This window comes from Carassius auratus, chromosome 22 (genome assembly GCF_003368295.1).
Source record: "Carassius auratus strain Wakin chromosome 22, ASM336829v1, whole genome shotgun sequence".
Lineage (NCBI taxonomy): Eukaryota > Metazoa > Chordata > Actinopteri > Cypriniformes > Cyprinidae > Carassius > Carassius auratus.
Genome location: NC_039264.1, coordinates 4,974,661 through 5,000,503, shown reverse-complemented (window position 1 = coordinate 5,000,503; position 25,843 = coordinate 4,974,661). Strand labels below are relative to the sequence as shown.

Genomic DNA, 25,843 nt, shown 5'->3' with positions numbered 1-25,843 from the left:
CTAATAAATACATTATAGTTATATGTATTAATGTATTGTGTTACGTATTACATATATTATGTATGTATTATGCATTCACATTAATATAATATTCACAAAAAATAGTGAATAAAATTGCTACTTTTGATACAGAAGATTAACATTTCCAGCTTTATTTAAACTATTGCGATGCAAAATTAGAATTTTAAAAAGTGTAATGAATGAAGCAGTTTACTAATTATTTCTACATTATAATTTTTTTTTTACATATTCATTATTAGTGTTATTTATGACTTATTCTAGTAAAACAAACACTAATAACAAATGTCATTAATTAAATAAGAGGTTTATATTAAGATGTGGAGACGCACGTCTTGAGCGAAGATCCTGTCTCTGGCGCGCTGGTACTCCTCCTCTCGCTCCTCTATCGATTTACTCCTTCTGTCATCCTTAAGACGCATCCGCAGCTAAAACACACACACACACACACACTTCATCTTTCTGGCTGCTGTATTGAGCCAATTATTACACACTTTACATTTATTTGTTGGTTGTAGGATTATTTCAAGGAGAATTACGAAGTACGACATTTTGAATGTTATCATATATTTCTCACCCTGCCGTCATCCTGGTCCAGGCTGGAGTTATCTCTCTTTAAGATGTACCGCTTTTGGAAATCATCTGTTTTATCATCTTTTATGTGTTCAGAAAACTTCTGCTCCGGTCTGTAAGTAATAAAAACGGTGTTACATTCAAATCTTTTGTAGTTTTGACAACCAGGGTCAGTTGAAATGCAGACGTACATTCTAGTGTTGCTGGTTTTGTTGATAATGACTGATTTCCCGGTCTGATCGACATTATGGTCCAGCCCGAAATACGCCGCCACCCTGTGAAGCAGCATCCTGTGGTATGATGTCATCGGGGGGAACTTCCTCTTCTGACTTCTGTGACAATAAAAAATAAATAAATAGTAGAGTTACCTACATTAATATGCTCATTTTTCTCAATGGCTGAAATCTAAAACCAGTGTGTAAAGAGAACCGTAACGCTGACATAAAATATATTTTATATCATTACAATTATTTTCATATTTTACATAAAATTCTGTATTTATTTCTGTATTTTAAATAACCAGCCTGGCTAATATATCAAGCCAAAACTGATGTACATGAAGCAACAAAAATAAAATAAAAAGTATAAATCACATGCCAATGTGTGTTTAAGAAATTTAAATTTACCTACTGTACATAAAAACTAATTTAAAGATAATGTAACAAATGTATTTAGAAAATAAAATATTTCTAATATTAAACATATTTTTTGTACATTAATATCCAATATCTAAAAAGCAGGGTTAAAGAGTGATTTATACACTAAATATAATACAATACACTGTGATAAATACAATTGTATTATTAAATTGCTCAAATAAAATAAATTAATATTTTACATATAATTCTCTACATACATTCTACGAACCATATTTAATGAACATCTCAATGGACAAATATGGAAATATGTCATTTTTAATAACCAGCCTGACTGCTAAGATATAAATCTAAAACTGAAAATAGTAAATGTGAAAAATAATAATGTTATAATGAATGTTATGTTATAATGTTTACACACACACACACACACACAGACAGACAGACAGACAGAAAAGATACATTAAAGGGATTAATGTAAATTTCAACTGTTCTTCATTTTTCAGGCTCGACTTACTCAATGTTACTAATGAAGTCCAGAATCTCTTGCTCGAGTTTCAGCAGCATCATTCTGTCTCTGTAAGAACAGCGTTCATTAGCATTTATCACAGCTCATCAACCAGCGCACACGAGCCAGAATATTCAGTTTTCTGCCTACAAGCCCCACTTTAACACCCGAGAACAGACGCAAGACGTGTGCAAAACAGCATTACTCTTATACTTTCAAAAAACAAAAACATCAAAATTATTAATAAACATCGTATATTATCAACATAACATTTTTAAAGTATAAAATGGTCAGAGAAAAAATGCTTATGTCCCTATTTAATTTGAGGTAAGTGCACGTTTTAAAAAGGTCTGATTTTTGGAAGGAGCTTAATGAAGCGGCAGGAAGTAGCGGGGGGATTTTCACACACCGGGGGTTGTTCTTCAGCGTGTTGACCAGAAACTCGTGGAGGTTTACTCCTGTGGAGTCGGTGTAGTCCTGACTGGGATCTGAGAGAGAGATGGAGAGAGATTCATCACACACATTCTGTTGCATCCATCTGGCCAGTGAGAAAACACCTCCTCTGCCAAAAAAACAAACACACACACCTCTTGAGAGCGTCTTCTTGGACAGTGGGTCTGTTTTCTCTGGCTTTTCTGAGATTTTCTCACTGTCCTCATTTTTGATGGACGTTTCGTCTTTTTCGAAAGACTGACTGAGCTCGATATGAATCTTTTCCTGTTCAAAACAAACAAATAACAGAACACATTTAGAAATAATAAAAGTGCAAAGAGTGGTGTTTGAAATAATCACACATTCAGGAAGCATTAAGAACACTTGTATATTTCCCTAGTCGTCAAAAACAAGACTTTTTTGATGATTAGAAGACAAACAATGGCTCTTTTTTTTTGTCATTATGAAGTGAGGAAGGTAATTTAAAGCTAATTATGATCTCTTTCCCTTAGCTGCAGCTAATCAGAGGAGTTTGATTAAAATAGTTTACGAAGAGAATTACCAGAAGACTTTGTAATCATCTCATGTAATAAAGACCTGCCTTTTCTCAAATAACAATCACAACAAAGAACAAAAAGAAGTTCAATATAAACCCTAAACTATCAAATAAAAACTATTAAAGCTACATTTTCCACCAAAAAAAAAAAAACAATAAAAAAATCCTAGTTTGAATTTTTGACTTGTAATTGATCAAATGTACTGGACATACACATATATATATATATATATTTTTCATTTATACACATTAGTAATAAACTAATATATCAGATTATAAAATTGGTAATAAAACAAATTATTTAACTTATTCACTTATTAAACTAAATTCAGTCAAAGGTCACTATAACGGGAAAAATGCTAATCCATATTCAATATAATAATAATAATAATAATAATAATAATAATAATAAATCAATTATTTGTTTCAGTCTTAATAGACTGCTATAAATCAACAGATTTTTGTCCAAAAGTTACAATAAGACCCATATCAAATCAATCAATATCAATCTTTGGTTGAAATGGAATAAAATGTAATTAAATTTAAAAAAAAAAAAAAAGTGATTATATATTGGCCAGGTTCTTTTTGAGAATAAACCCACTGACGGATAACCATTCATACTGTGAAGGATTTACACAAATTTATTTACCTTATATTTCATAAATGATGCTCATCATAATCATATTGTAAAGTGTATTAAATTGGACCCCAAACAGTCAAAAACTACTTTGTACAGTGACAGTACAAGCAGAAAGTCATTATAGTAAATATATTCCATTCAGGTGCGCGACTTTCGGCTTTAGAGGGCATTTGGCCGTTTCGACAGCACATGAATTTATATTTCATGAATGGGATTTACAAACTCCCTCGAGGAGAAACACGAAGGATTGTGGAGGTTATGAGATCATTCTGCCCTTCTGTGAGCTCTGGACTCGATCCCGCCATGATCCTTCACTCTGATGCTAAAACTAAGCTTTATTTCAAACACAGAGGAGAGGAAGAGCAGCCAAATGAACAGCAGTGGCTTTAAACAGATAGTTCACCCAAAAGATATAATTCTGTCATCATTTATTCACTATGTTTAATCCCAAACCTTCTGACTGACTGACTTCTCTAAAAGAGAAAAGGAGATGTTTAGATGAACATTCAAGTTGCTCTTTTCCATACAAAATGATGATGACTAAAATCATCATAAAAATTAATCGCATAAAATCTGAAAACAGAATATCGCACATTTACTCTGTTTATGGCTATTTAAAGCACCCTTTTGATGCTGAATGTTCGGGAAAAGAGCGGCAAATCATTTAAGTCTGAAATAGTTTTAGGCCCAGATTTACTAAACGGGGCAAAAGAGCAAAATAGCACAAGTCAAAAACAGCGGCGATGCACATGGAAATTTCTGCGAGTTATTTACTCACAACGTGCAAATTAAAGAAAACAGATGCAACATCTTTTTTACATATCGACCAATGCAATAAACCAAATGCAAATTAGCGTAGTCACAAATAAACAGAGCCAATGCTCATCAGGTGCGGCGTGTTTTTTTGCCCGTTAAATTATAGCGCAAATACCAGTAATTTGACGAGCGCAAATGTTAGTAAATCACATTGTGTGATTAATTTGAATAATCTCCTCGCATAAAGTGTCCCTGAAAGGGAAACTCCTACAAATGCATATTCAATAAGGTCAGGCGCAAAAATAACTGTCCACACCTTTTTAGCGCTAATTCTTCACTGCGCATCTTTAGTAAATCCTGACTACTATTTTAACGCCAAAAGATGGTTTGTGCTGGCGCAAGCGGATAGTAAATCTGACCCTTAGCAGTAGACGAAGATTTGTTTCATTTCAGCAAGCTTTTATTTTCGTTATAATTCGTTAGCTGCTATTTTTTCGGTCTCTGGCTTTCTCTCCACTCCTCTAAAGAAGAAAGGCCGGCCCAAATTAGCTGTCGAGCTTCTGAATGAGGACAAAAATGTCACGCTACACGAGGGACGGCGAGAGAGAAGACGAATGGACGGATCGTGAATGAGAAGGTTGTGAAAGAGCAAAAGGGGGAAAGGTACAGAGAGATGAGAAACGTCTATGAATAGAGACCCTCTTTCCTCTGGGAGGAAGTCTCGTTCACTCGTTCAAGGACGTTCACTTGATTAAGGACGTTTATTCGTCTTTCAGACGGTTCGTCCACAAAGACCTTGAGTTCTTTTCTTCCTCACCTGCTCTGGCACTGCATGACTTCCGAATGAGAAAAGACGACGATTGTCTCTCTTTTATAACAAAACGTCTTTAAAAAGCAAGGTTCAAATGACATCAAAACTGTCTGCTGCCTGTCTCACAAATATTATAGAGTCGAGTAATGGCAAATCTGTAATTAAAAAAAAAATAAATAAAAAAAAATAAAAAAGATTCTAATAGTTTGTTTTCTTCACAAATGCCATTTATGATTAAAGAAAAAAAAAAAATTAACAACCTTTGCTTTACTTTCAAAAAAACATGACAATTATAAAAGGGAATAAGTATAAATAAATATACATAATCTGCAAAAATTATTTTTTAAGTGTTGTAAATAAATAGATAAATAAAGACATTTAGATAATAAATATATGTATGTTACCTAAAAACGAGGAAAATATCTAAATGTATATAAAAATATTTATAGATTATTAAAGGTAATAAATCAATTATATAAACAGACAAAAACGAGGAAAATATCTAAATGTATATACAAATATTTATAGATTATTAAAGGTAATACATCAATTATATAAACAGACAAAAATACAAGTTATTACTTTATTAAAATAATTTATAAAGCGATAAATACATATTTAAAAAATCTACACCAGGGCTATCAGTTCTTTTTTATAGATTCATATAGTATTTTTGCTAGATCACCATCAATAACCTCCCTACGAAAATAAAAAAAAACAATCATGAAAAATAAAGTTGCAGCCTCATATAGAAAGAGCTGATGGTGCTGACCTCTGAACTCTGGGCTTCCTAATAGTGGATCTGAGCTGCAGACTAACCGAATAAATAGAACAAAAATGGGGTTTGGATAAGAACAGGCAATTATAGCAATCCACTGCGCTCGGCAGCTGAGACAGGAAAATTGTATTTGGTATAGATGATGGATGAATGCAATCCTGCACTGGGGACACGTGTGCACACGAGCACCTTCAATAAACGCACAGCTCTATTAAACCCTCTTCAAACACCCAAGCATCTTTACAGCTAAGAGCAGTGCTGATGTTTGACAGCGTTATTATTGTGGGCTGAGAGGACAAAGGTTTGATGTTTCTGAAAGAAGCCTCTTCTGCCCACCAAGGCTGAATTTATTTGATTAAAAATACAGTAAAAACTGATATTGTGAAATATTTTTCACAATTGAAAATATTTGTTTTCTATTTGAATATATTTTAAAATGTAATGTATTCCTGTGATGCAAGCTGAATTTTCAGCATCTTTACTCCTGTTTTTAATGTCACATGATCCTCCAGAATTTTTTTTAATATACTGATTTGCTGCTCAATTATTATTGGTACTAATTTTTTTGTGTGCAAATCATACATTCATCTTTGATGAACAGAAAGTTTAAACCGTATTTATTTGTAATAGAAATCTTCTGTAAAAACTGCAAGTCAGCTGTTGTTAATCAGACAAAAAGGAAGGATTTTTTTTTTTTATCAAAGTATAATGGTTACAAAAATGTCAATTACATTTACATATAAAAAGAATGAAAAAGGAGAAGGTACAAATTACTTAGATTACATATTTGATATCAATTATATTTGTTATTATATAGTATTATTCATAAACTAATAAAAAAGTATTAAAACATTAATTTGTGTAACAGAAATGAGAAACTATAGAAATACAGATAATATAAAAAGTAGTTTTTTGGCAGTTAGAGGATCCGTAAACTCAGTTATTTATAATGGTTCTTATTACAGCTTATTTTTATTCATACATATTTTTTTTTCCTTTGATGAATAGAAAGTTCAAAACATTATTTATTTGAAACAGAAATCTTTTGTAACATTATAAATGTCTTCAATGTCACTTTTGGCCACTTTAATGCATCCTTGCTCAATAAAAGTATTAATTTTATTTATTTATTGAATTAGTTTTCCTCAAAAATATGAAATGGCTGATTTCATGAAAACCGTTTTCATAATTGATAATAAATCAGCATATCAGAATGATTTCTGAAGGATCATGTGACACTGAAGACTGCAGAATTGATGCTGAAAATTCAGCTTTGAATCACAGAAATAAATTAAATTTTAAATGTTATCAAAATAACATTTGTGAATTAGTAAGTTACATAACCTAAAAAGTAACCTAAAAAGTAAGAAGTATGCTGGTCCATACACCAACCCACACACACACACGTTTACCTGTTCGTGCGTCAGTTCTCGAAGCGGAGGCGGAGACGGCTCCTCACACACCGCCAAGCTGCGGACTAACTTTAACTTGCCGTTGGACTGGAGAAGAGTAACCATGGTTACCAAAACGTCTGGCACTCATTCGCAAAAGAACGTCCAACCACGCAACTAAAAATACACAAGCACCATTTTGCAGCATCTCAGGAGACTTTTCAGAGCTCAGGGAGGGGTTTGCGATTAGATCGTTAATTAGAAGCGTGTTTATTAAAACGGACGCTTACGTAAAGACCTGACACCCCTGAAAGTCTGAAAATCTCAAAGTACGAACAACACAAAACAAACAACAAACAAGCAGCTTGACAGTTTTTCATATGCAAATTATTATTTTTAGAAATGATAATAAACACAAGAGACGGTTTCTCACAGGCAATGTCAAAAAACAACTAAAAACAACCAACAACGTACTCAACATAATAATAAAAAAATAAAAAACATCGCGGCTGTTTAAAATGCAGTGATGAAATGCATCGAGAGCAGAGCAGAATACGCCACTGTAGGTGGGAAAATCTCTGGATGCGGCGCTTGGGTCTTACAAACCCCCAGCATCTCGGTACATGCTGCAGAAGTGCTAAATGCAGCATTCCCCCCGAAGCACATTTATTATTCTTTACTGAGTCGAGCAGGGGCTTATATTCCCACAATGCACTGACGAACTCTCTCTCTCTCTCTTTTTGCTCGCAAGGCACACAGAGTGCAGGCAAACAAAACATAACCAACTGATCCAAAAAATAAAAAATCTAAGCAATTCATGCTGTGATCATACCGTACCTTGGACCGTTTATTAGTCTGTGCTGATTGGCCGAGCTGTTGGTAATCAGAAAAAAGGGAGGACAATGCACATTGTTTGTCATCATAATGCATGAAATGCTTAAAAAAATAAAAATAAACTGCTTTTGAATTAACTATAATAAATTAATACATAAATTAAGTATATATAACGTAAATCTACAATATTATATATATATAAATCTCTGGATATATATATATATATATATATATATATATATATATATATATATCACATATAAACATACAATTAAATATATAGAGATACATTTATGAATTTGATGTGAAATATATAAAAAGGTTATTTTTTCTCATTAGAGAACCATAATTCCAATTTTTAAAAAAAAGTCACGTTTCACTTATATGCAGTGATATAACAATACATAGTAAAAATAAAAAGCCATATTTACATATGTATATTTTTACTAAAACATTTTAAAACATGTAAAATGAAGGTGAATGTTTTTGTGTAATGGCACAAACGAATCTTTGAACCTTTGTATTGAAATAGGCAGAAAAAACAAGATTCGCAGACATGAGCCACTGGCGTGAGATTCTGAAACAATGTTTAAACACAAACATTGAAAATAATAAATGCTTTTTGGAGATAAACAGTCTTTAATGGTTCATTTACATATACATAATGTATAATGTAATACGTTGAATGTTCCTTTCATATTACATCATTTGATGTATTGCCCAGTCCTGGAAAATTGTGTCAAATCCAGAAGGTCAAAAAGTTGCGTTGCACGTTATCGCAGGTAATATATATCATTAAAGGAGTATGTGAAGCATCAGTGAAGCAGCTAATTGTGCAGGAGAGGAGAGAGAAATGAACAATGAGCGAGGTATAGAGCTGAGATCAGCATGTGTTTCAATGCACCTGGCCGCTGCCCTTTCTCAATGCACCAAGAGCAGATGGTGGCAAAGTCACACATGCGCACACACACACGCACCCTGAGGGTTTGCAGATAAACCAGCAGGATTTCAGGTGAAGATTAACTGTCCTCCCTCTCTTCCCTGGCATTAGCCAATCACACGCCAGCTTGGATCCGACTGGCTGATTCTACTCATCTCGACGTCTTATCGATGTCATTTAAGCAGACATTAGGATAATGGAAACAACAGCATACTACTATCCCATAATAAGTCATTAGCGAGAGGTTACAATCTCATTTTCTTTTGGCTTTGGACTACATTACACAGATTGCATCACTGTTGTCACCAGGTTTACCTGAGTTTGATGGGAGGAACTTTGGTCTGTCACACACTCCTGGGTGTGTGTGCCGTTGTTCTGGGGACTGTGTTGGAGGTCGTTGAGGGACGCGATTGGTTCGGCCATGTGCGGCGCGTCACTTTCCAGAACCTTCATAACGTCACAACTTCTTGTGTCCAGAGAAGATTCAGACATTATCTTCAGAAGCAAGACCGAAAATCTCCACCTATGAGATAAAAACGCACTGTTGATTTTTAGTTGATAGCTTAATTGTGTTTATTTCAACTTGTGATGTCAAAATTACTGGTTCTTCACTAACAAATTGAAGTTCAATTGTAAAAATGAAGCGGGTTGGGCAAAATGCCCAATGCCGAAGGCTTGCCTCATGAATATTAATGATGTCTGAAGATGCTTCGTGACCTTCCTGGAGTGTGCGGCCATGTAACCTAATTAATATCCATTTCCCATAGTAGTATTTGTTAATTAGCCACCTGACTAAGTGCCTAATTATTGATCTCGACCAATCAGTTAAGCCTACAGGCTACTGTCAATCTACAAAATTAAAATTCATGAGTGATTTTATTCAAAGGCACATTTTGGATTCAATTTTGTAACTAAACAAAGCCTATGTCTTTGAAGATCTAAGACGAGTATTATTAATCACGAGTATCAATGATGTCATGCTGACATTGAGTCATAACCATTTCTTGAATGCGGATTCACAAACTCATTAATACTCATGATGCGTTTACGAAGGCTTCACCACTGGATTAGTAATTTTAAGATATATGGTCAAAATATCAGCTTAATAATTAGTCACTGATGTCATAAATAATTGAGAAATCATATACACATTATTATTAAAATATGCATTTACATGAAACCATGTATTATGCAAGTTATGTAACTATCGAAATCTAGATACAGAAAATAGTATGCACTTGCAAAGTCTGTAACTGTAAATTTTGCACATTATGTAACTACTAAAATGTAGATACAAAAAAGATAATTAATGAACTTTGTCCATACCTATAAGATATAACTTTTTTAATCTATATACACAAAAGCGAACAATGTACATATTCTGTAACATTATATTACACAGGTTACATGACTACTGAAATGACTACTGAAGTGACTACTGAAAAATACAAGAGATATTTTAAGCATTACCGCCCCCACAAAAAACATGCATTTACGACTTAGTCCATAAAAGTTACGAATGTAACTATTAAAACAAAGATTCGCAAAAGAGAATGCATTTATGTAGTATGTAACTATAAGTTAATAAATTAATTATAAGTTACGCTAGTTACATAACTATTGAAAGGTAGATACGGAAAAGAGAATGCATTTATGTAGTACGTAACTAAGTTACATTAGTAACTATAAGTTACGCTAGTTAAATAACTATTGAAAGGCAGATACGCAAAAGAGAATGCATTTATGTAGTACGTAACTAAGTTACACTAGTACATAAGTTACGCTAGTTACATAACTATTGAAAGGTAGATACGAAAAGAGAATGCATTTATGTAGTACGTAACTAAGTTATACTAGTACATAAGTTACGCTAGTTACATAACTATTGAAAGGTAGATACGGAAAAGAGAATGCATTTATGTAGTACGTAACTAAGTTACACTAGTAACTATAAGTTACGCTAGTTAAATAACTATTAAAAGGCAGATACGCAAAAGAGAATGCATTTATGTAGTACGTAACTAAGTTACACTAGTACATAAGTTACGCTAGTTACATAACTATTGAAAGGTAGATACGAAAAGAGAATGCATTTATGTAGTATGTAACTATAAGTTAATAAATTAATTATAAGTTACGCTAGTTACATAACTATTGAAAGGTAGATACGGAAAAGAGAATGCATTTATGTAGTACGTAACTAAGTTACATTAGTAACTATAAGTTACGCTAGTTAAATAACTATTGAAAGGCAGATACGCAAAAGAGAATGCATTTATGTAGTACGTAACTAAGTTACACTAGTAACTATAAGTTACGCTAGTTAAATAACTATTAAAAGGCAGATACGCAAAAGAGAATGCATTTATGTAGTACGTAACTAAGTTACACTAGTACATAAGTTACGCTAGTTACCATAACTATTGAAAGGTAGATACGGAAAAGAGAATGCATTTATGTAGTACGTAACTAAGTTATACTAGTAACTATAAGTTACGCTAGTTACATAACTATTGAAATGTAGATACGCAAAAGAGAACGCATTTATATCATCTGTAACTATAATTTACAGAAGTTACATAACTACTGAAAGGTAGATATGCAAATAAGAATGCATTCATGTAATCTATTACTGAAAGATATGATAGTTACATAATTGAAATGTAGATGCGCAAAAGAGAATGCATTTGTGTAGTATGTAACTATAAGTTACACTAGTAACTATACGTTACGCTAGTTACATAACTATTGAAATGTAGATACGCAAAAGAGAATGCATTTATGTAGTACGTAACTACAAGTTACGCTAGTTACATAACTATTGAAACTTACAGAAGTTACATAACTACTGAAAGGTAAATATGCAAATAAGAATGCATTCATGTAATCTATTACTCCAAGTTATGCTAGTTACGTAACTATTGAAATCTAGATAAGCAAAAGAGAATACATTTGCACAGTCTGTAATAGAAATCTTCAGAGACAGGATTTTTTCTTTTTGACAAATGATTTGGGAACTAATAACATTTTTATTTTGTGATGCAACCAAAAGGTTTTGTAATTATAAAATGACATAACTACCAAAGTAACTGTGTTTATTTACCAGCTGTGCTGTTTTCAGGACTGGGCTGGAACCTAAGGGAGCGTAGGATCCTGGGGCCTCTGGAGGCAGCGGGGTGGACTGAGAGACAGATAGGGGGCAGCAGCAGTCCCATGACCCCCGTCACCAGCGCTCGGGTCGGGTCACCACGCCACGGCTCATGCACACGCTCCGCATCACCCTCGGACACCTGTCACACACACACACACACACATACACATACACATACACATACACACACACACACACACACACAAGGACAGAGGTCAGGGGTCAAACATGGCGAGGTCAAGAGATCAGGGACGCATGGATACAGTAGCGTCTGTAAGGGAGAACTGAACTTGTTTGATGGAAAATCTGGAAGGTCTTTCGGGAGCAGAAGCACTGCAGCGCTTTTGAAAAAGTGTCAGGGTGGTGACATGAATATGAAGAACAGACTGTGCCGCAGAGAGACAGGAACATTAAAATACACAGAGAGGAAGCCATGTTTAATGCTGAACTTTTGACGCATTTCAAGCATTTCAGTGAGCTATAATTAATAAAATGGCAATTATATGACTCCACCCTCAATTTACAAATATTTTGTGTTGATTATTATACAATAGTAGTTGCTTTGACGGAATTGACTCAGTTCACTATGACAAGGTTTAGCTTATGCATATTAATTAGCTCTGGCTGATGTTGCATCTTTAGCCTTCCTATGGAGTACAATAACTTTAATTAGCAAATTTCTTGAGTCAAAAACACTCATCTTCAGAAATGTGGGTTCTTCCAATTCAACAAGAGTTCCTACTTTTGCAAATAATTAATAGTATCACCTCAATATGACAAGACCACAGCTCTTAAAGAAAAAAAAAATCATAGAAACTTAACACGAGTGGCAAAATCATGATTGGTTTTAATAATTTTTTTTTGCAATTGTTATGTTTTCTCTTATTTTAAGTTTCCACTTTTTAATTTATTTTATTATTATTATTATTTTTTTTCATTTAAGCTTTTAATGTAATAATAATTTTTTACATTTCAGCTTAAAAAAGATGACCAATTTTATTAATCTTGCTGATGTATTAGAATGTATTAGAAAATGTATTAGAAATAATTATTTTTCTATTTTAGTTTAATTTTATTATTTTATTTTTGTTATTTTAGAAAAAATGTTTAGACCTTTAATTTCAGTTGGCAAAATTTTCTAATCATCCTTTGTTTTATACTTTAATTTTATTTTAATGCTTTCAGTTATGTTTTCAAATCAATACATAAAACCAAATTACCAATCCAACTGATTTTTTTTCTTTTTAAATAATGAAGATTTGAGTTTTATAAAAAAAAAAAAAAAATGCACCTTTGTTATTCACATTATTTCAAATGTTCTATTTAGGTTTTATATCAATATTTAATTTACAGTTAATTTCAATTAGTTAGCAACATTCCTATTTTTCATTTAAGTTTTTTTTTTTTTTTTTTGCTTTATTTTAACATTTTGAATAGTTTCAGGTAATGATAACAAATCAACAGCAGCAAATTAGCAATCCTAGTGATTAAATTCATTACAACTCCTTGAAATTAATCCATATTTATAAGTTGTTTCATAACCTTCCTATCACGCTAAAGTAATGCTGTCATAACAGTTGGATTCATCCATTCAAGCTTGTGTCCGAGTGAACTGGACATATGGGCTAGTCATCCCCAGGGTATCAATGACCCAACAACACCCCCGCCCCCCCAATCATCCTGCCAGCGCCAATCAAGAAACCCTTGCCAAGTCAAGACCCATCCTTTATCTTGAGGTCAAACGGGCCTAACCTGACTCAGGAATCCCGCAAAGTACACCAACTGTGTCCGAATACACCATCCAATCCGAGTCCAGCTGAGATTTAAAACCACCAGAGAAGACGCATAGTGACACACACACTCTGATCAAAATTCAAGGGATTAGCATCACGCGCGATGTGACAGTAACGCAGGTGGCGGCAATGACAAGAACAGGTGGGTACGACCACACGCGTGTACACAAACACACAAGCTGTCATCCAAAACAGCCAGACGGTCCATCAGAATGATCCGAGACCGTGCCATGACTTTTCCATGAGTGTTTGCGCACAGGTCAATGACGTTATCCCACGTCACTGCAGGAAGCATGCGTCTCTCCATCTCCTTTGGGCTCAAGAGTTGTTCCAGGTCGCGGAGACAATGGGCAGCACAATTGCGCACCAAGTGACGCCCTCAAGTCAATTATGACTTATGATAGCGCTTTTCCACCCGCACATGGATCGAAACACCTACAGTTGGGCAGGAATTACATGAGCGCTGCTCATAAATATCCAAGCATCTCTCTTGCTGCGGGCTATTCTCGACGCTGCCATATCTTTTTCTCCGTTAATGTCGAGGTGAAGTGAAAATCAGAATCTGCATTTCAAAATACGCCCTCCACAGCAACTACCCTCCCCCCTCCTGCTCGCACAACAGTTTTCGCTCCATATTCAATAAGTTCTTCCGAGCATCACTAGAGAGAAAAGACTCCCCGTGGACCTCGACGGCTGTATATTTTCACCAACTTGACAGTACAGATGTCCAAGTTTGACGCTTGAGGATATGAAAGAAAAAAAAAAAGAAAAAAAAAAAAAAAAAGAGAGAGAAAACCAACCACAGCAGAAACACAAATACTCCGGCTGCGTCGGGAAAACTACACTGCATTTTCTATTAGAATAAATGTCCAAATAACGGCTAAAAATTATGCCTTGGTAGGCAGTACGTTTGCTATGATGTTAAAAAAAACAAAGTATGATGACTAAAAGCCATATCTAGGTAGATAAAGATTTTAAAAAATGCTCAAAGGCAGCTTACTACGTATGAAGATATTCCTACAACAAGGTAAAATACGCAATACTGCAGACCAGATAGAGACCTTACATAATTTCTAAGCTATGATGCCGAAAAATCATGTTGTGTTAGGCTGCTCACTAGCTTGACAACGTTGTTTATAAAGACCGCTAACTAGCTTTTGGTGTCTCATAATTCGAAAAGCTATCTAGTATTTCTAAGACGGCCAAATTTGCTGTCTAGGTAGGTTGCACACAAGGTACCATCCTGTTTAGGGATACTTTCAGCAAAGCCATCTAGGTAGGCAGCTCACTAGATAAATGTATAACACTCACTAGGTTCGATGCCAAAACATGTGTTGTACGTAGGAAGCTCATTTGGAACAATGCCCAAAAATGTTGTCTAGGATGTAGCGCACTAAATATGCATGCATGCAATTGTTGCCTAGGCGAACAGTTAATATGATTTTACTGCAAATGCAGTCTAGGTAGGCGGCTCAATAGATATAATGCCCTAAAATGCATCTAGGAAATCAATTTGTTTCATATGATGGACAAAAATATTTTCGAAGTAAGCGTATAACAAGTTTTTACATTTACACGTATGCATTTAGCAGATGAAAATGATGCCCAAAACTGCCGTTTAGGCAGCTCAAACAGTATAATGTCCTAAATGCATCTAGAAAGGCAGTTCACAAGGTATTATGCCCAAAAATGCTGTCTAGGAAGGTAACGCAATAAGTATAATGGATGATTGCTGTCTGGGCAAACAGTTAATAAGCTTTTGATGTCTGAAATGCAGTCTAGGTAGGCGGCTCAATAGATAATGCCCTAAAATGCATCTAAGAAACCAACTCACTAGATTTGATGGCTGTGAATCCTGTCTTGGTGGGCGTATAACAAGCTTTTACATTAACATTTATGCATTAAGCAGGTGAAAATGATGCCCAAAACTGCAACTTAGGCAGCTCAAGCGGTATAATGCCCAGAAATGCTGTCTAGGAAGGATGCGCACTAATTACGATGCACCCAAATGCTGTCTAGGCAAACATTTAACATGCTTTTGATGACCTAAAATGCAGTCTAGATAGGAAGCTCGCTAGGTATGAGCTGGAAAAATAAAAAAAATGCTGTCCAAGTAGAAGGCTAAGTAGGTGAAATGCCCAAAAATTCTGTCAAAGTCGTTTATTGGGGTTTTAAGATCCAGAAATCACCAAATCTGAGACGGACATACAGACATAACAAAAACATATGCCCACAAACAAATATCGCTTTTCGTTTTATTGTTTTTCCTTCTTTTATTTTATTACATCACAAACAAACCACTAAAACAAACAAAGACACAAAAAACAGACAATACACGCAAAGTAAAATAAAAAAAGGACAAACACAGCCACAACTTTTTGACCTATTCTCAAAAAAATTTACAGAACATTCATCATCCTGCTCCAAGCATGTTGTCCAAGCCAATTAAGCCCATCCGTAATTTCCCATTATCAATTGCTAATCAACATATTTCAGACGGCAATGAGCACTTACCCTCCTGACAAAAGAAGCGCACCACCGCGCCGGGCTCCAGGCTACACGTATTTCACTTCACCCTTGTTTTAGACTAATATGCAAATGGCCCATATTTCTGGATAAAAGCATCGCTAATGGTTTTCCCTCCTTTCCCCCCCTCCCATCTCAATCCGTGTTCTCAGTGTGTGGCCGCTGTCACAGTCGAGCTATTCTTCTCCTCTCCTCTCCTCATCAGTTCATTTACACGATTCGCCACATTAACGATATTAGCCGGGCTGCCTTCGGCTGTAATTTACACTGACACAAACACCCAGCTTTCTGCTGATAGCTGCCTCAGGCACTTTTTTAAATTATAAAATGGAGCAATTATGAGAATGTCATTACTAAGTACACACACACACACAGACTGGCATGGAGTGTAATTTGCTGACACGCAAATTTATTTGCAATGAATTTAACATTTGCATGGAATAAATTCACAGTTAAATGAAATTTGATTATTTTATCATGTACGTTTTCGCATATAATTTGTAATATATTTGTAAAGACAAATCTTAATATTATTAAGCCTAAAGTGACCTTGTTTCATTGTATGAAAAAAAAGGTAAAAAATTTACATTTACGAATATACAACTAAAGTTTTTACTACTTTACGTTTTTTTTTTGTTCATGTTCACTGCAATTTAAACAAGCTAAGAAATAAAATAAAAAAAACGTCAGCATACAAATCAACACATCCAAGACTTCACGCACACACACACCTGCCTGGCGTTCATGATCCACTGCTCGGCTCACATCATTAGTTTCCATAGCAGCCTGAGTGCCATCAAACGGAGCGCGTTCAGTGCAGCTCTGCTCTCCTCCGTCTGAGCGCGGAGCGTTCGCATACCTGCTCAAAGCCATCGCTGCCGCAATCCTTCCTGATTCTCCTCTCTCTCCCTCATGCACACAAACTCTCCGCCAAATCAACAGCTGGCCTTTGTGATGTCATCCCTTCCCTGTCCAATCAGAGTACCCTGAGGGCTGGGTGCAGTATGTCAGCGCTAAGCAGGGCTCCACCCTCGAGAGCCAATCAGATGGCCCCTGTGGACCGGAGAGAGAGGCAGAAGGCAAAGAGACACACACACACACACACACACACACGACCAACTGTGGCGAAGTGCCACTGTGGGACAGTCTGTCAGGGTAGGAGCACGCCAGCACTGCAAATCCACCTTATTCGGTTGCACATAAGATACCCATCGAACCCAGTGCCGCAGTCGCACACACGCCCTGCTTAAAATCCCTTTGTGCCTTAAAAAAAAAAATCTCCAGATTTCTGTGCACATTTTCGCAAAACCAAAAATGCTTTAAGTTAATTGGAGGGAAGTTAGGTAGACGCCCAGGTTTAACGAGCAAACGTCTTTGCTGTTGCTGACCGATGCAAGCAGGTGAGGTCATCGGAAAAAGTGGGTCAAGGAAAAAGGTTTGCGCATTACTGATGAAATGTAGCCAAAAAACAAATGACGGACTAAAAAGTGGCTTCAAATAAAAAGAAAACCACAGCAACCCAAACATAGGCAGGTCATACGACAGGGAGATCATAATGTTTGATGCTCAAAAATGCTGTCTAGATAGGGAGCTAATTATATTTCATGCCCAAAAATTGTCTTCAGATATCCATCTAGGTTAGTTCACCATGTTTGATGCTTTAGATGGGGACCTCACTTGTTTGAATGCTCAGCAATAATTTCCAGATAGTGGACCAATTAGGTAAAATGCCCAGAAATACTGTCTAGTTAAGTGTCTCAATAGGTTGAATATTCAAAAAAATCCTGTCTAGTTAGGGAGCTAAGGTTCAATGCCTAGAAATGAGGTTTGATCCTGAAAAAATTGCTGTCTAGATAGGGTGATAAGTAAAATGCCCCAAAATGAAGTCTAGAAAAGGAACCAAGTAAGTAAAATGTCAAGAAACACAATGTAGGTGGCTCACTAGGTTTGATGAGCAAAAATGCTGTCTAGATAGGGTGCCAAGTAAAATGATAAAGAAACACTGTTTATTGTTAATGTCCACATTTTTGTCTATTTAAGCAGCTTGCTAAGTATAACACCAAAAAATGCTGTTTAGATAGGGAGCTAAGTTAAATGACAAGAACCACCATGTAGATGGCTCATTAGGTTTTATGTCTAGTTAAGGAGCTCACTAGGTTTGATGCTCCAAAATGCTGTGTAGATAGGGTGGTAAGTAGGTAAAATGCCAAGAAACGCTGTTCATGTAGATGGATCACTAGATTTGATGCTCAAAAAATGCTTTGCTTATTGTATAATGCCCAAATTTCAGTACTTAATCAGCTCACTATAAGGTAGCAAAAAAGCTATCGGGATAGGAACCTAATTAGGGCTGATGCCCAAAAAAGCGGTCCAGAAAGAGAGCGTAAGTAAAATGCCAAGAAACAACATGTAGGTGGCTCCCTAGGTTTGATGACCAGAATTGCTGTCTACATTGGCAGTCTAGAAAGTACCACGTAAAAAAAGATTTGATTCCCAAACCTACCCTACCTACTGTAGGTAGTCAGCTTTTCTGTGTGATACTCCAAAATGCTGTAGGAAGATCAATATTTTTGATTTCCAAAATGTCATCAAGGTAGGCAGGCACGATGCTCAAAACGTAGTCTAACCAGACAATTCAAAGCAAACACGCTTCCAGACTAAATAAAACACCCAGACAAAACTATAAATTAACAAACAATCGTCACCTTGACGTGATCGTGACTGACTGCGCCGACAACTACCGTCGTTTTCACTGTAAAGAAAAGGAAAAAAGTAGAAACTGACAGTTGCACAAAGCCAGTCAAGTAAAAGTAAGACTCCCCATTCACCAAGCGGCTCCTTTCAGTGAAAGAGGAAATCTGCAAAAATTCCAGCTAAACGGCGCATTACATGCGTCTCATTTGCATAACAAAAGACAAGAGGGGGGGAGGACTGGCACTGCTGGCTAATTGAAGCCCAAGATGCCGTTTGCCTGCGGAGGAAACGTGACAGCCGCGTTTATTCTGCTTTCCCCCGATGGTGACGGCAAGCACGGTGGGAATAGCCTCAGGATAGGGGGGGGGCGAAATTTCCAGACGCCTTCTAATAAGCATGTTGGGGGTGGGGGGCGGATAACGTTGCGCTTCAGGACTAGCTTGACCAAGAAACGTTACCTATGCAAAACCGCAAGAATAAATGAAAAAGATATGGATTACTAAAGCAGCAGAGGCAGCAGGAGGTAGCTCAGTAGTAATCTGTATCGGATATTATCTCATTAGGGAGAAACGTCCAGCTCCACGCTGATTACCGAATGAGAGAACAGGCAATAACTCTGTAGCGCCCCAAAATACCACGGTGCCATAATTCACCACACCGGTCATTATTCTCGCTAATACACAGGGAAGAGAGAAGGTCTGCTGTCCGCCGGCTTTTCCAGCCATGTAAGAACAGAATGAGAAAATGTGTTGACATTTAAAGGTGACCGGTCACAACGGTCATTTCTCTGGTCCAGGTGACACCTCTGGGCAGCTCCAAGACCCGGACCCATACAAGAAAAATGAGCCGATGAGGGTTTTGTAGAAATCTGGATGCGACAAGCTCTCAGGGTGATAACAAATCTTGCTGTAAAAACAAAGTGTCATTGTTCTCTAGATTCACAGTACTTATTGGGTGAACCGGTAACATACAGGATGATGACAGATTTTATCTAAAAACATAATACTGTGACCCCAACAGTTTAACTGCATATTATTGTTCATTCCTCCACAAAATTGTCTAGCTTGTAGATTCAATCTATTTTTTTGGGTGAACAAGGTGCAAAAGGCAAATGAGTACAATCCTAGATGATATTTTGGCAGAAGCATTACAAGGTGATCTTGACCCCTTTATTTGAACAACAATTCAACTCTACACTCACGAACACAGATGTCCAGCTGTGAATTCTTACTTTTTGAGAAGGTGAAAAGGTAACATTTAAAATGATAACTAATATTATAAAAGTTTTTATGCCCGGTTTTGTAAACCATTTCACTTTTTTGCAATTTATCAACAATTCAACTGCATATAACTATTCACTGCTCCGCATAAAAATTTGGCAGAACGAGTCAAAATACTTTTTGGGTGAACAGTGTGCACCTACACAAATTGCATGTCCAAGAACGCAGTGGAATATTATAGTCTACCTTTTCAGGTTTGGCTCCAGTGTTTACTGCATTAATGCAAAAAAGACTGGTAGGCCATATGCCGAAAAATATATATTCAATAACCTGTCCACCAAAGAGCTTTCACTTGGGTAAAAAAATGTCAGACGCTCTTCTTAAAACAACAAGCTAGTGGCGCTTGAAACGCTTTGGTGGCACAGCATTTTTTCCAGCTGATATGCTTTAGTTGCTATGATTTTTAATATTCACAGCAGCAACGTATTAGCCAATTAGTATCTCATTTTCAAATGTTTTACTAAATATAAAAAAGCAGTGGGCTAACCAGTAATATTTACTTCTCCATTATTGTAGGCAGATGTTGTACAAGTAGATTGTTGGTCCCTATTTTTCCCGACCCGTCCTTTGCAGCTGGGTAAATAATGACAGTGACGAGCGCTGCGTTTTACAATTATCAACTCAGCTTCAAAATAAATAAAGGAAAAATTTAACTTGTAATTATTATGGCAATGCATCAAAGTTCAGTGTCATCACACAACATTTTGTGCACCATTTACAGGTGGTAGGGAGCAGGTGTACAATTCCTTCGTACCAACTAACATTTTGAAAATACAATATTTTTTTTCATGAATTTAAAAGCATACGTCAGAACACCTTTACAAACGATTTATACAAATATTAGTTCTGCTCGTGTTTCATGAATGAGGCCCATTGTACATTATTGTTTCTCCTCCATCCCCTGCCTTTCTGAAATGCATGGTTTTTTACAAAGCTTATAGTTCTGAAAAACGAGGTGTGCTCTGATTGGCCAGCTATACAGTGCATTTTGATTGGCCGAATATCAAGCGTGTGACAGAAAGGTTACACCTCTTGTCATACTGTGATGCCGTATCCCAGCCCGACGAGACAAAAACAATAAAACCCATTACAATGAGGCATTTGTTGCATCCAGTGGGGATATAATCACTTATTATAATGACTTATACTATTTACGCGTTGCATCATGCTGCATAAACATAAAACTATGTCTTCATTTGTGATCAGAGAAACGACAAACAACAAGCGCTACTCTACACTCCTCAAAACTCATGTTCGAATCGTCAGTGGCAAATTTTGTAAATATGAAAACATACTTACAGGCTGTTTGTCAGAACAGGTTCAGGAAACAGTCCTCCGTTAAATGTGGTGCACACATCTGAATATTTGGTTTGAACTGTTCTAGAACAGTGTTGTAAATACAACTTAACCACATTTCTAGTTGTGCCCTATTTTGGAAGACCAAACAAAGTAATTTCGGTTTCACAACGAAACGCACAGCGGTCATTTTAACTGCTTAAGTACTGGACAGAAAAAAAGAGCTTGAGCCCCCGAGGTGGAATATTTTAATTTTCTGGTCTGTGTATGCATGTGTCAGATGGACATCTTTGGCTGTTGCATTGTGTTTCACGGTTTTTCAGAGATGCTTAGCAAAGGCATCATGTTTTTAAAAAGGTATGTCAAGTAAAAAAATGTAAAAAGCCTCTCAATACATTGCATTCTGTTGCTTTGGATTCCTCAGTGACTAGTGTCCAGTAAGTGCAAATGCCTCTTAATCCTCCCCCCAAAAAAGGAAAGAGACCATATGATAAGTTCTTGTCTGAACTCTCTACATATTGGTAATGTAACCAATCACAAGGATCCTGCTTTATATTCATGGCACTTATTGGATGAACAAGGTAAAAAGGCAACAATAGCAAATATTTTCTCAAAAGCATGACCAGATGCCTCTGACCTAGATTTGGACACCAGTTCAGCTGCATATCACAGTACTGGTTGTACTTCTTCACACAGAAGATCATGTTCTAGATTCACTGTGCGTATTGGGTGAACAGGGTACATATGGTGAACAGGTAACATTCACAATCACATGTTAAAATATATCAAGCTGATTTTGATCTCCATCAGACACCATTTCAAATGCATTTCAGTGTTCTAGTTTATTTTCGTAAACAAAAATGGCAACTATTGATTGAACAGAGCACAATCACGTACTAGGCAAAAAAGTAATTAAATAGAAGTTATCTCATTGTCTATAACGAATGCGGTGCTGTAGAGAGAAGTGATGCTCAGGTGAAAGGGGGATGGGGGCGTGCAGGTGAGAATCCTCCTGTGGTGATGCAGATGAGCTTGTACGAACAGGAGCTCGTGGATCATTCCTTACTGGAGCGCCTCTCGCGAACTAACATTAATATTCGGCGTGACAGAAACAGGCCGCCGGCACAGGAAACCAGGACGCCTAACAATACACCGCATGAGTGTTTAAAAATATATATAAATAAAATAACAACAGCTGAACAATCGCAAGGTCAAAAAGAACCCCAGTGCGAGACTATGCATCATGTCAGCATTTTACAAGAAAAATTAAGTTCACGTACCAGAAACAGGTTATAAAAAAATATATATATTGTTGGGCTGCTGGAAATCTGAATAACTAAAGATATGGACTGCAAATGCAAAACATTGCAGATTATAATATCGGTGATATCACTGATATGACCTTGAGTTGGACACAAAGAGAACCAGCCCTCACTGTAATTGATCTAAATCTGAAATGATAAAAAGCATTTGGCAACTTAACTTCATAATTTCATGCCAAAGACATAAAATGGAAAAAAGACAATGTGAACATTAGAAAGCAGCCAAAAATTACAAAAGTATATTTAGAATTATTCATGTAGCAAATGCTTAAGCAACCTGAAGTAAAAAATAAATAAATAAATAAATTCTCGCTTGGTTTAATGTGCAATAAATGCAGTCTAGCAAAGCAGCCCCCCTTTTTCAGGTTTGTATGACACCAAAAAAATGCTCTCTACGCAGGCAACTCATGAGATGTTTTGCCTAAAACTGCAGCCAAGCTAGGTATCTCACTAAGTATGACACCAAAAAAATGTGATTTAGGAAATGCGGATGATCAAAAGCAGCCTAAAATCAGATACATCTTACTATAAATTAGGGGTGTAACGGTACACGTATTTGTACTGAACGGTTTCGGTTCGGTACGCATGTGTATGTATACATTACAGTGTGGAAATAACGTATTCACGTAGCATTTCATTTACATCAGCAAGTCATCAGTGTCCACCGCTCGTTAGTTCACTAGAGAAATTAAGTCTATAGAGGAGCATTTTGCTAAATATTACACTATATACTCATATTTTACTAAGCCTTTTAGTCTTAATGTACAGTATGTTTAAATTAATGTTATGAAACATGCTATGACAGTGTATGCTGTGTAACTGAATATAATTTAACAAATAGCTTAGAAATTGTATTATTTATAAGTTAATTTAAAAACGGAATTGTGTGCAATTTACATGTTTGCATACAATTATTTTTTATTTCTTTTTTTTTTTTTTTTAAGTTGAGTGTTGATCATCTATTAAGTTTGGGTTAAGTTCTCAGGCCTAATTGTAACCTTATAATGTAAAAGTGTTCCCTACAGTTTTAAGCATAAGCTGAGGTAGATTTTTATCACTAAGAACATTTAAACTATAACTGAATGTATTTGAAGAAAGATCAACTTGTTCAGTAAACCATTTATAAAAAAATAAAAAATAAATAAAGGTTTACTTTCCTCCTCTGCTGTACTGAAATCATTGCGAACCGTGACATTAAAACAGAGGTACGTCATATTTGTGTACCGTTACACCCCTAATATAAATATAGATACAATTATAGTAATATAGAAAAAAAGAAAAGGCAAAACAATACGATCATAGGTGTGATATTGGCACAGAGCGATCTAGAAATTTCCAGCCAATACCAAAAACTTTATTAGTCAATCTTAATTTTTTTCATTCATTTATATTTTTAATCTATACTGTTTAGTTTACTTTTTCAAAGAAGTGTTCAAAGACCGAAACATCAATCTTGAAATTGGGAATCATTTAAACTACCTTTGCACCAGACTATTCCTGCAATTTATAGTATGCATATTGCACATAGTATGCACATTTTTTTGTATGACTGAATACATGGATTATCTGATAAATTTGTGCAAAAAAACATGAAGTATAAAACAAAACGCATCAAACTGATACTGTATTCTACAAATCAACATGGTTGAATTTCTCAGCATGACAAGACTGCTACAAATATACAGTATAGATATAAATATACAGTATAATATTTTGATTGATAATAAGGTTGCATGTTTATTGTTTCATAATGAATGCAGTGTTTATGCAAAATATTCAAGCATCAAATAAAAAAAATAAGTAATTCAAAGTCGTGAAAAAAGATTATTGGAGTAGTTTTATAAAACAAAAAATACTATTTGAGTCTTTCTACTTCAAGATTAGTTCAATGTTACTTGGAGTTTCTTTGTAACAGATTGTGAAATTTACTAAAAATTGAGTTAAACACCAATTTTTCAGTGTATTGTATGTATGTATGTATGTATATATACTGTGTAGTATATAACCATTATAATGTAAAAGATTTAAAAAAAAAATGAAGTCTTCTATACTGTGCAGTATGTAACCATTATAATATGCTTAAAAAATATTAATAATTGCCAAGTTTGAAATCTGCCATATAAACCTAGAGTAGAAGTCTAATATCAGGGAATAAAAACAGCAATATGGTTACCGATATATATTGCATTTCCTAAGCAAAACCTCAAAAAGGGTGAAAGCAAACAAGTTTATTAAGTGTAAAATGTAAACATAACACTTAATAGTGAAAACAAAAATCTTTGTTTTAAAACAAGACACACTTCTTGTCTCTCCTCCTGGTGGTTTAATCACCTGCACAGGCCTTTATGAATGAAGCCTGGAGCTTAATCAGCCTACAGAGATCAAGACTAAAGCTACACAAACACATCAGTGCTGCCGCTAGACGAAATAATGATAAATAAAGCACATGAAAGCATGATCATGTCTGTGATTTACACACCTGCATGTTTATTTACTCTAGTTCATGTGTCTGATCTCTCCTTGGCCCTGACATGAAAGATCATTTATCACATTTAACGTTACTTCAAATATATGAAAAGCAAAACACACAGACGGTTTATAAAACACACTCCGAGACTAAAAAGAGACGTTGTCAGTCATCTGAGGCTGAGGTTTGGGTTTAAATCATGATGAAGACTAAAACACTGTGGTGTGCTAACAACACATGGTGAAGCTAAATGAGTTTAAACACACACACAACCTTCACAGATCAATCAGTTGATACGAATCACACCCAAAATCGTGATATTTAAGGGTTAAGGGGGTTTAATGTGCTGTAAGCTTACCTGTGGGATAGATAGACGTGTAAATATTTGGAGGAATGAAGAGAAATAGTGAGTCTAATGGCTGCTAAAGGCTGAAGAGTCAAAGCTGTCGGTCTGTCAGCGGCGTTAAAGACAAAATACTCG

The 25,843-nt window shown here is 35.6% G+C and overlaps 2 protein-coding genes across 2 annotated transcripts in view; both read right to left on the bottom strand.

The window, feature by feature from the left end:
* LOC113039460 (R3H domain-containing protein 1-like) overlaps positions 1-691 on the bottom strand; it is a 19,261-nt gene extending 18,570 nt beyond the window's left edge. Inside the window, exons 1-2 of the mRNA XM_026197345.1 lie at positions 596-691; positions 351-446 (exon numbers count right to left, since the gene is read on the bottom strand). Of these exons, the coding sequence (XP_026053130.1) occupies positions 351-440 (90 nt within the window). The 5' untranslated portion in view covers positions 441-446; positions 596-691. The remainder of the gene's footprint in view (positions 1-350; positions 447-595) is intronic.
* Positions 581-25,843, bottom strand: LOC113040768 (R3H domain-containing protein 1-like). Its single transcript, XM_026199023.1, has 9 exons — positions 25,721-25,843; positions 11,937-12,123; positions 9,149-9,356; positions 7,897-7,932; positions 7,081-7,167; positions 2,283-2,412; positions 2,105-2,183; positions 1,705-1,764; positions 581-923 (listed from the first exon to the last, which is right to left on the bottom strand). Exons 3-9 carry the CDS (start codon positions 9,323-9,325, stop codon positions 581-583), a joined length of 912 nt encoding a protein of 303 aa, XP_026054808.1. The 5' UTR covers positions 9,326-9,356; positions 11,937-12,123; positions 25,721-25,843.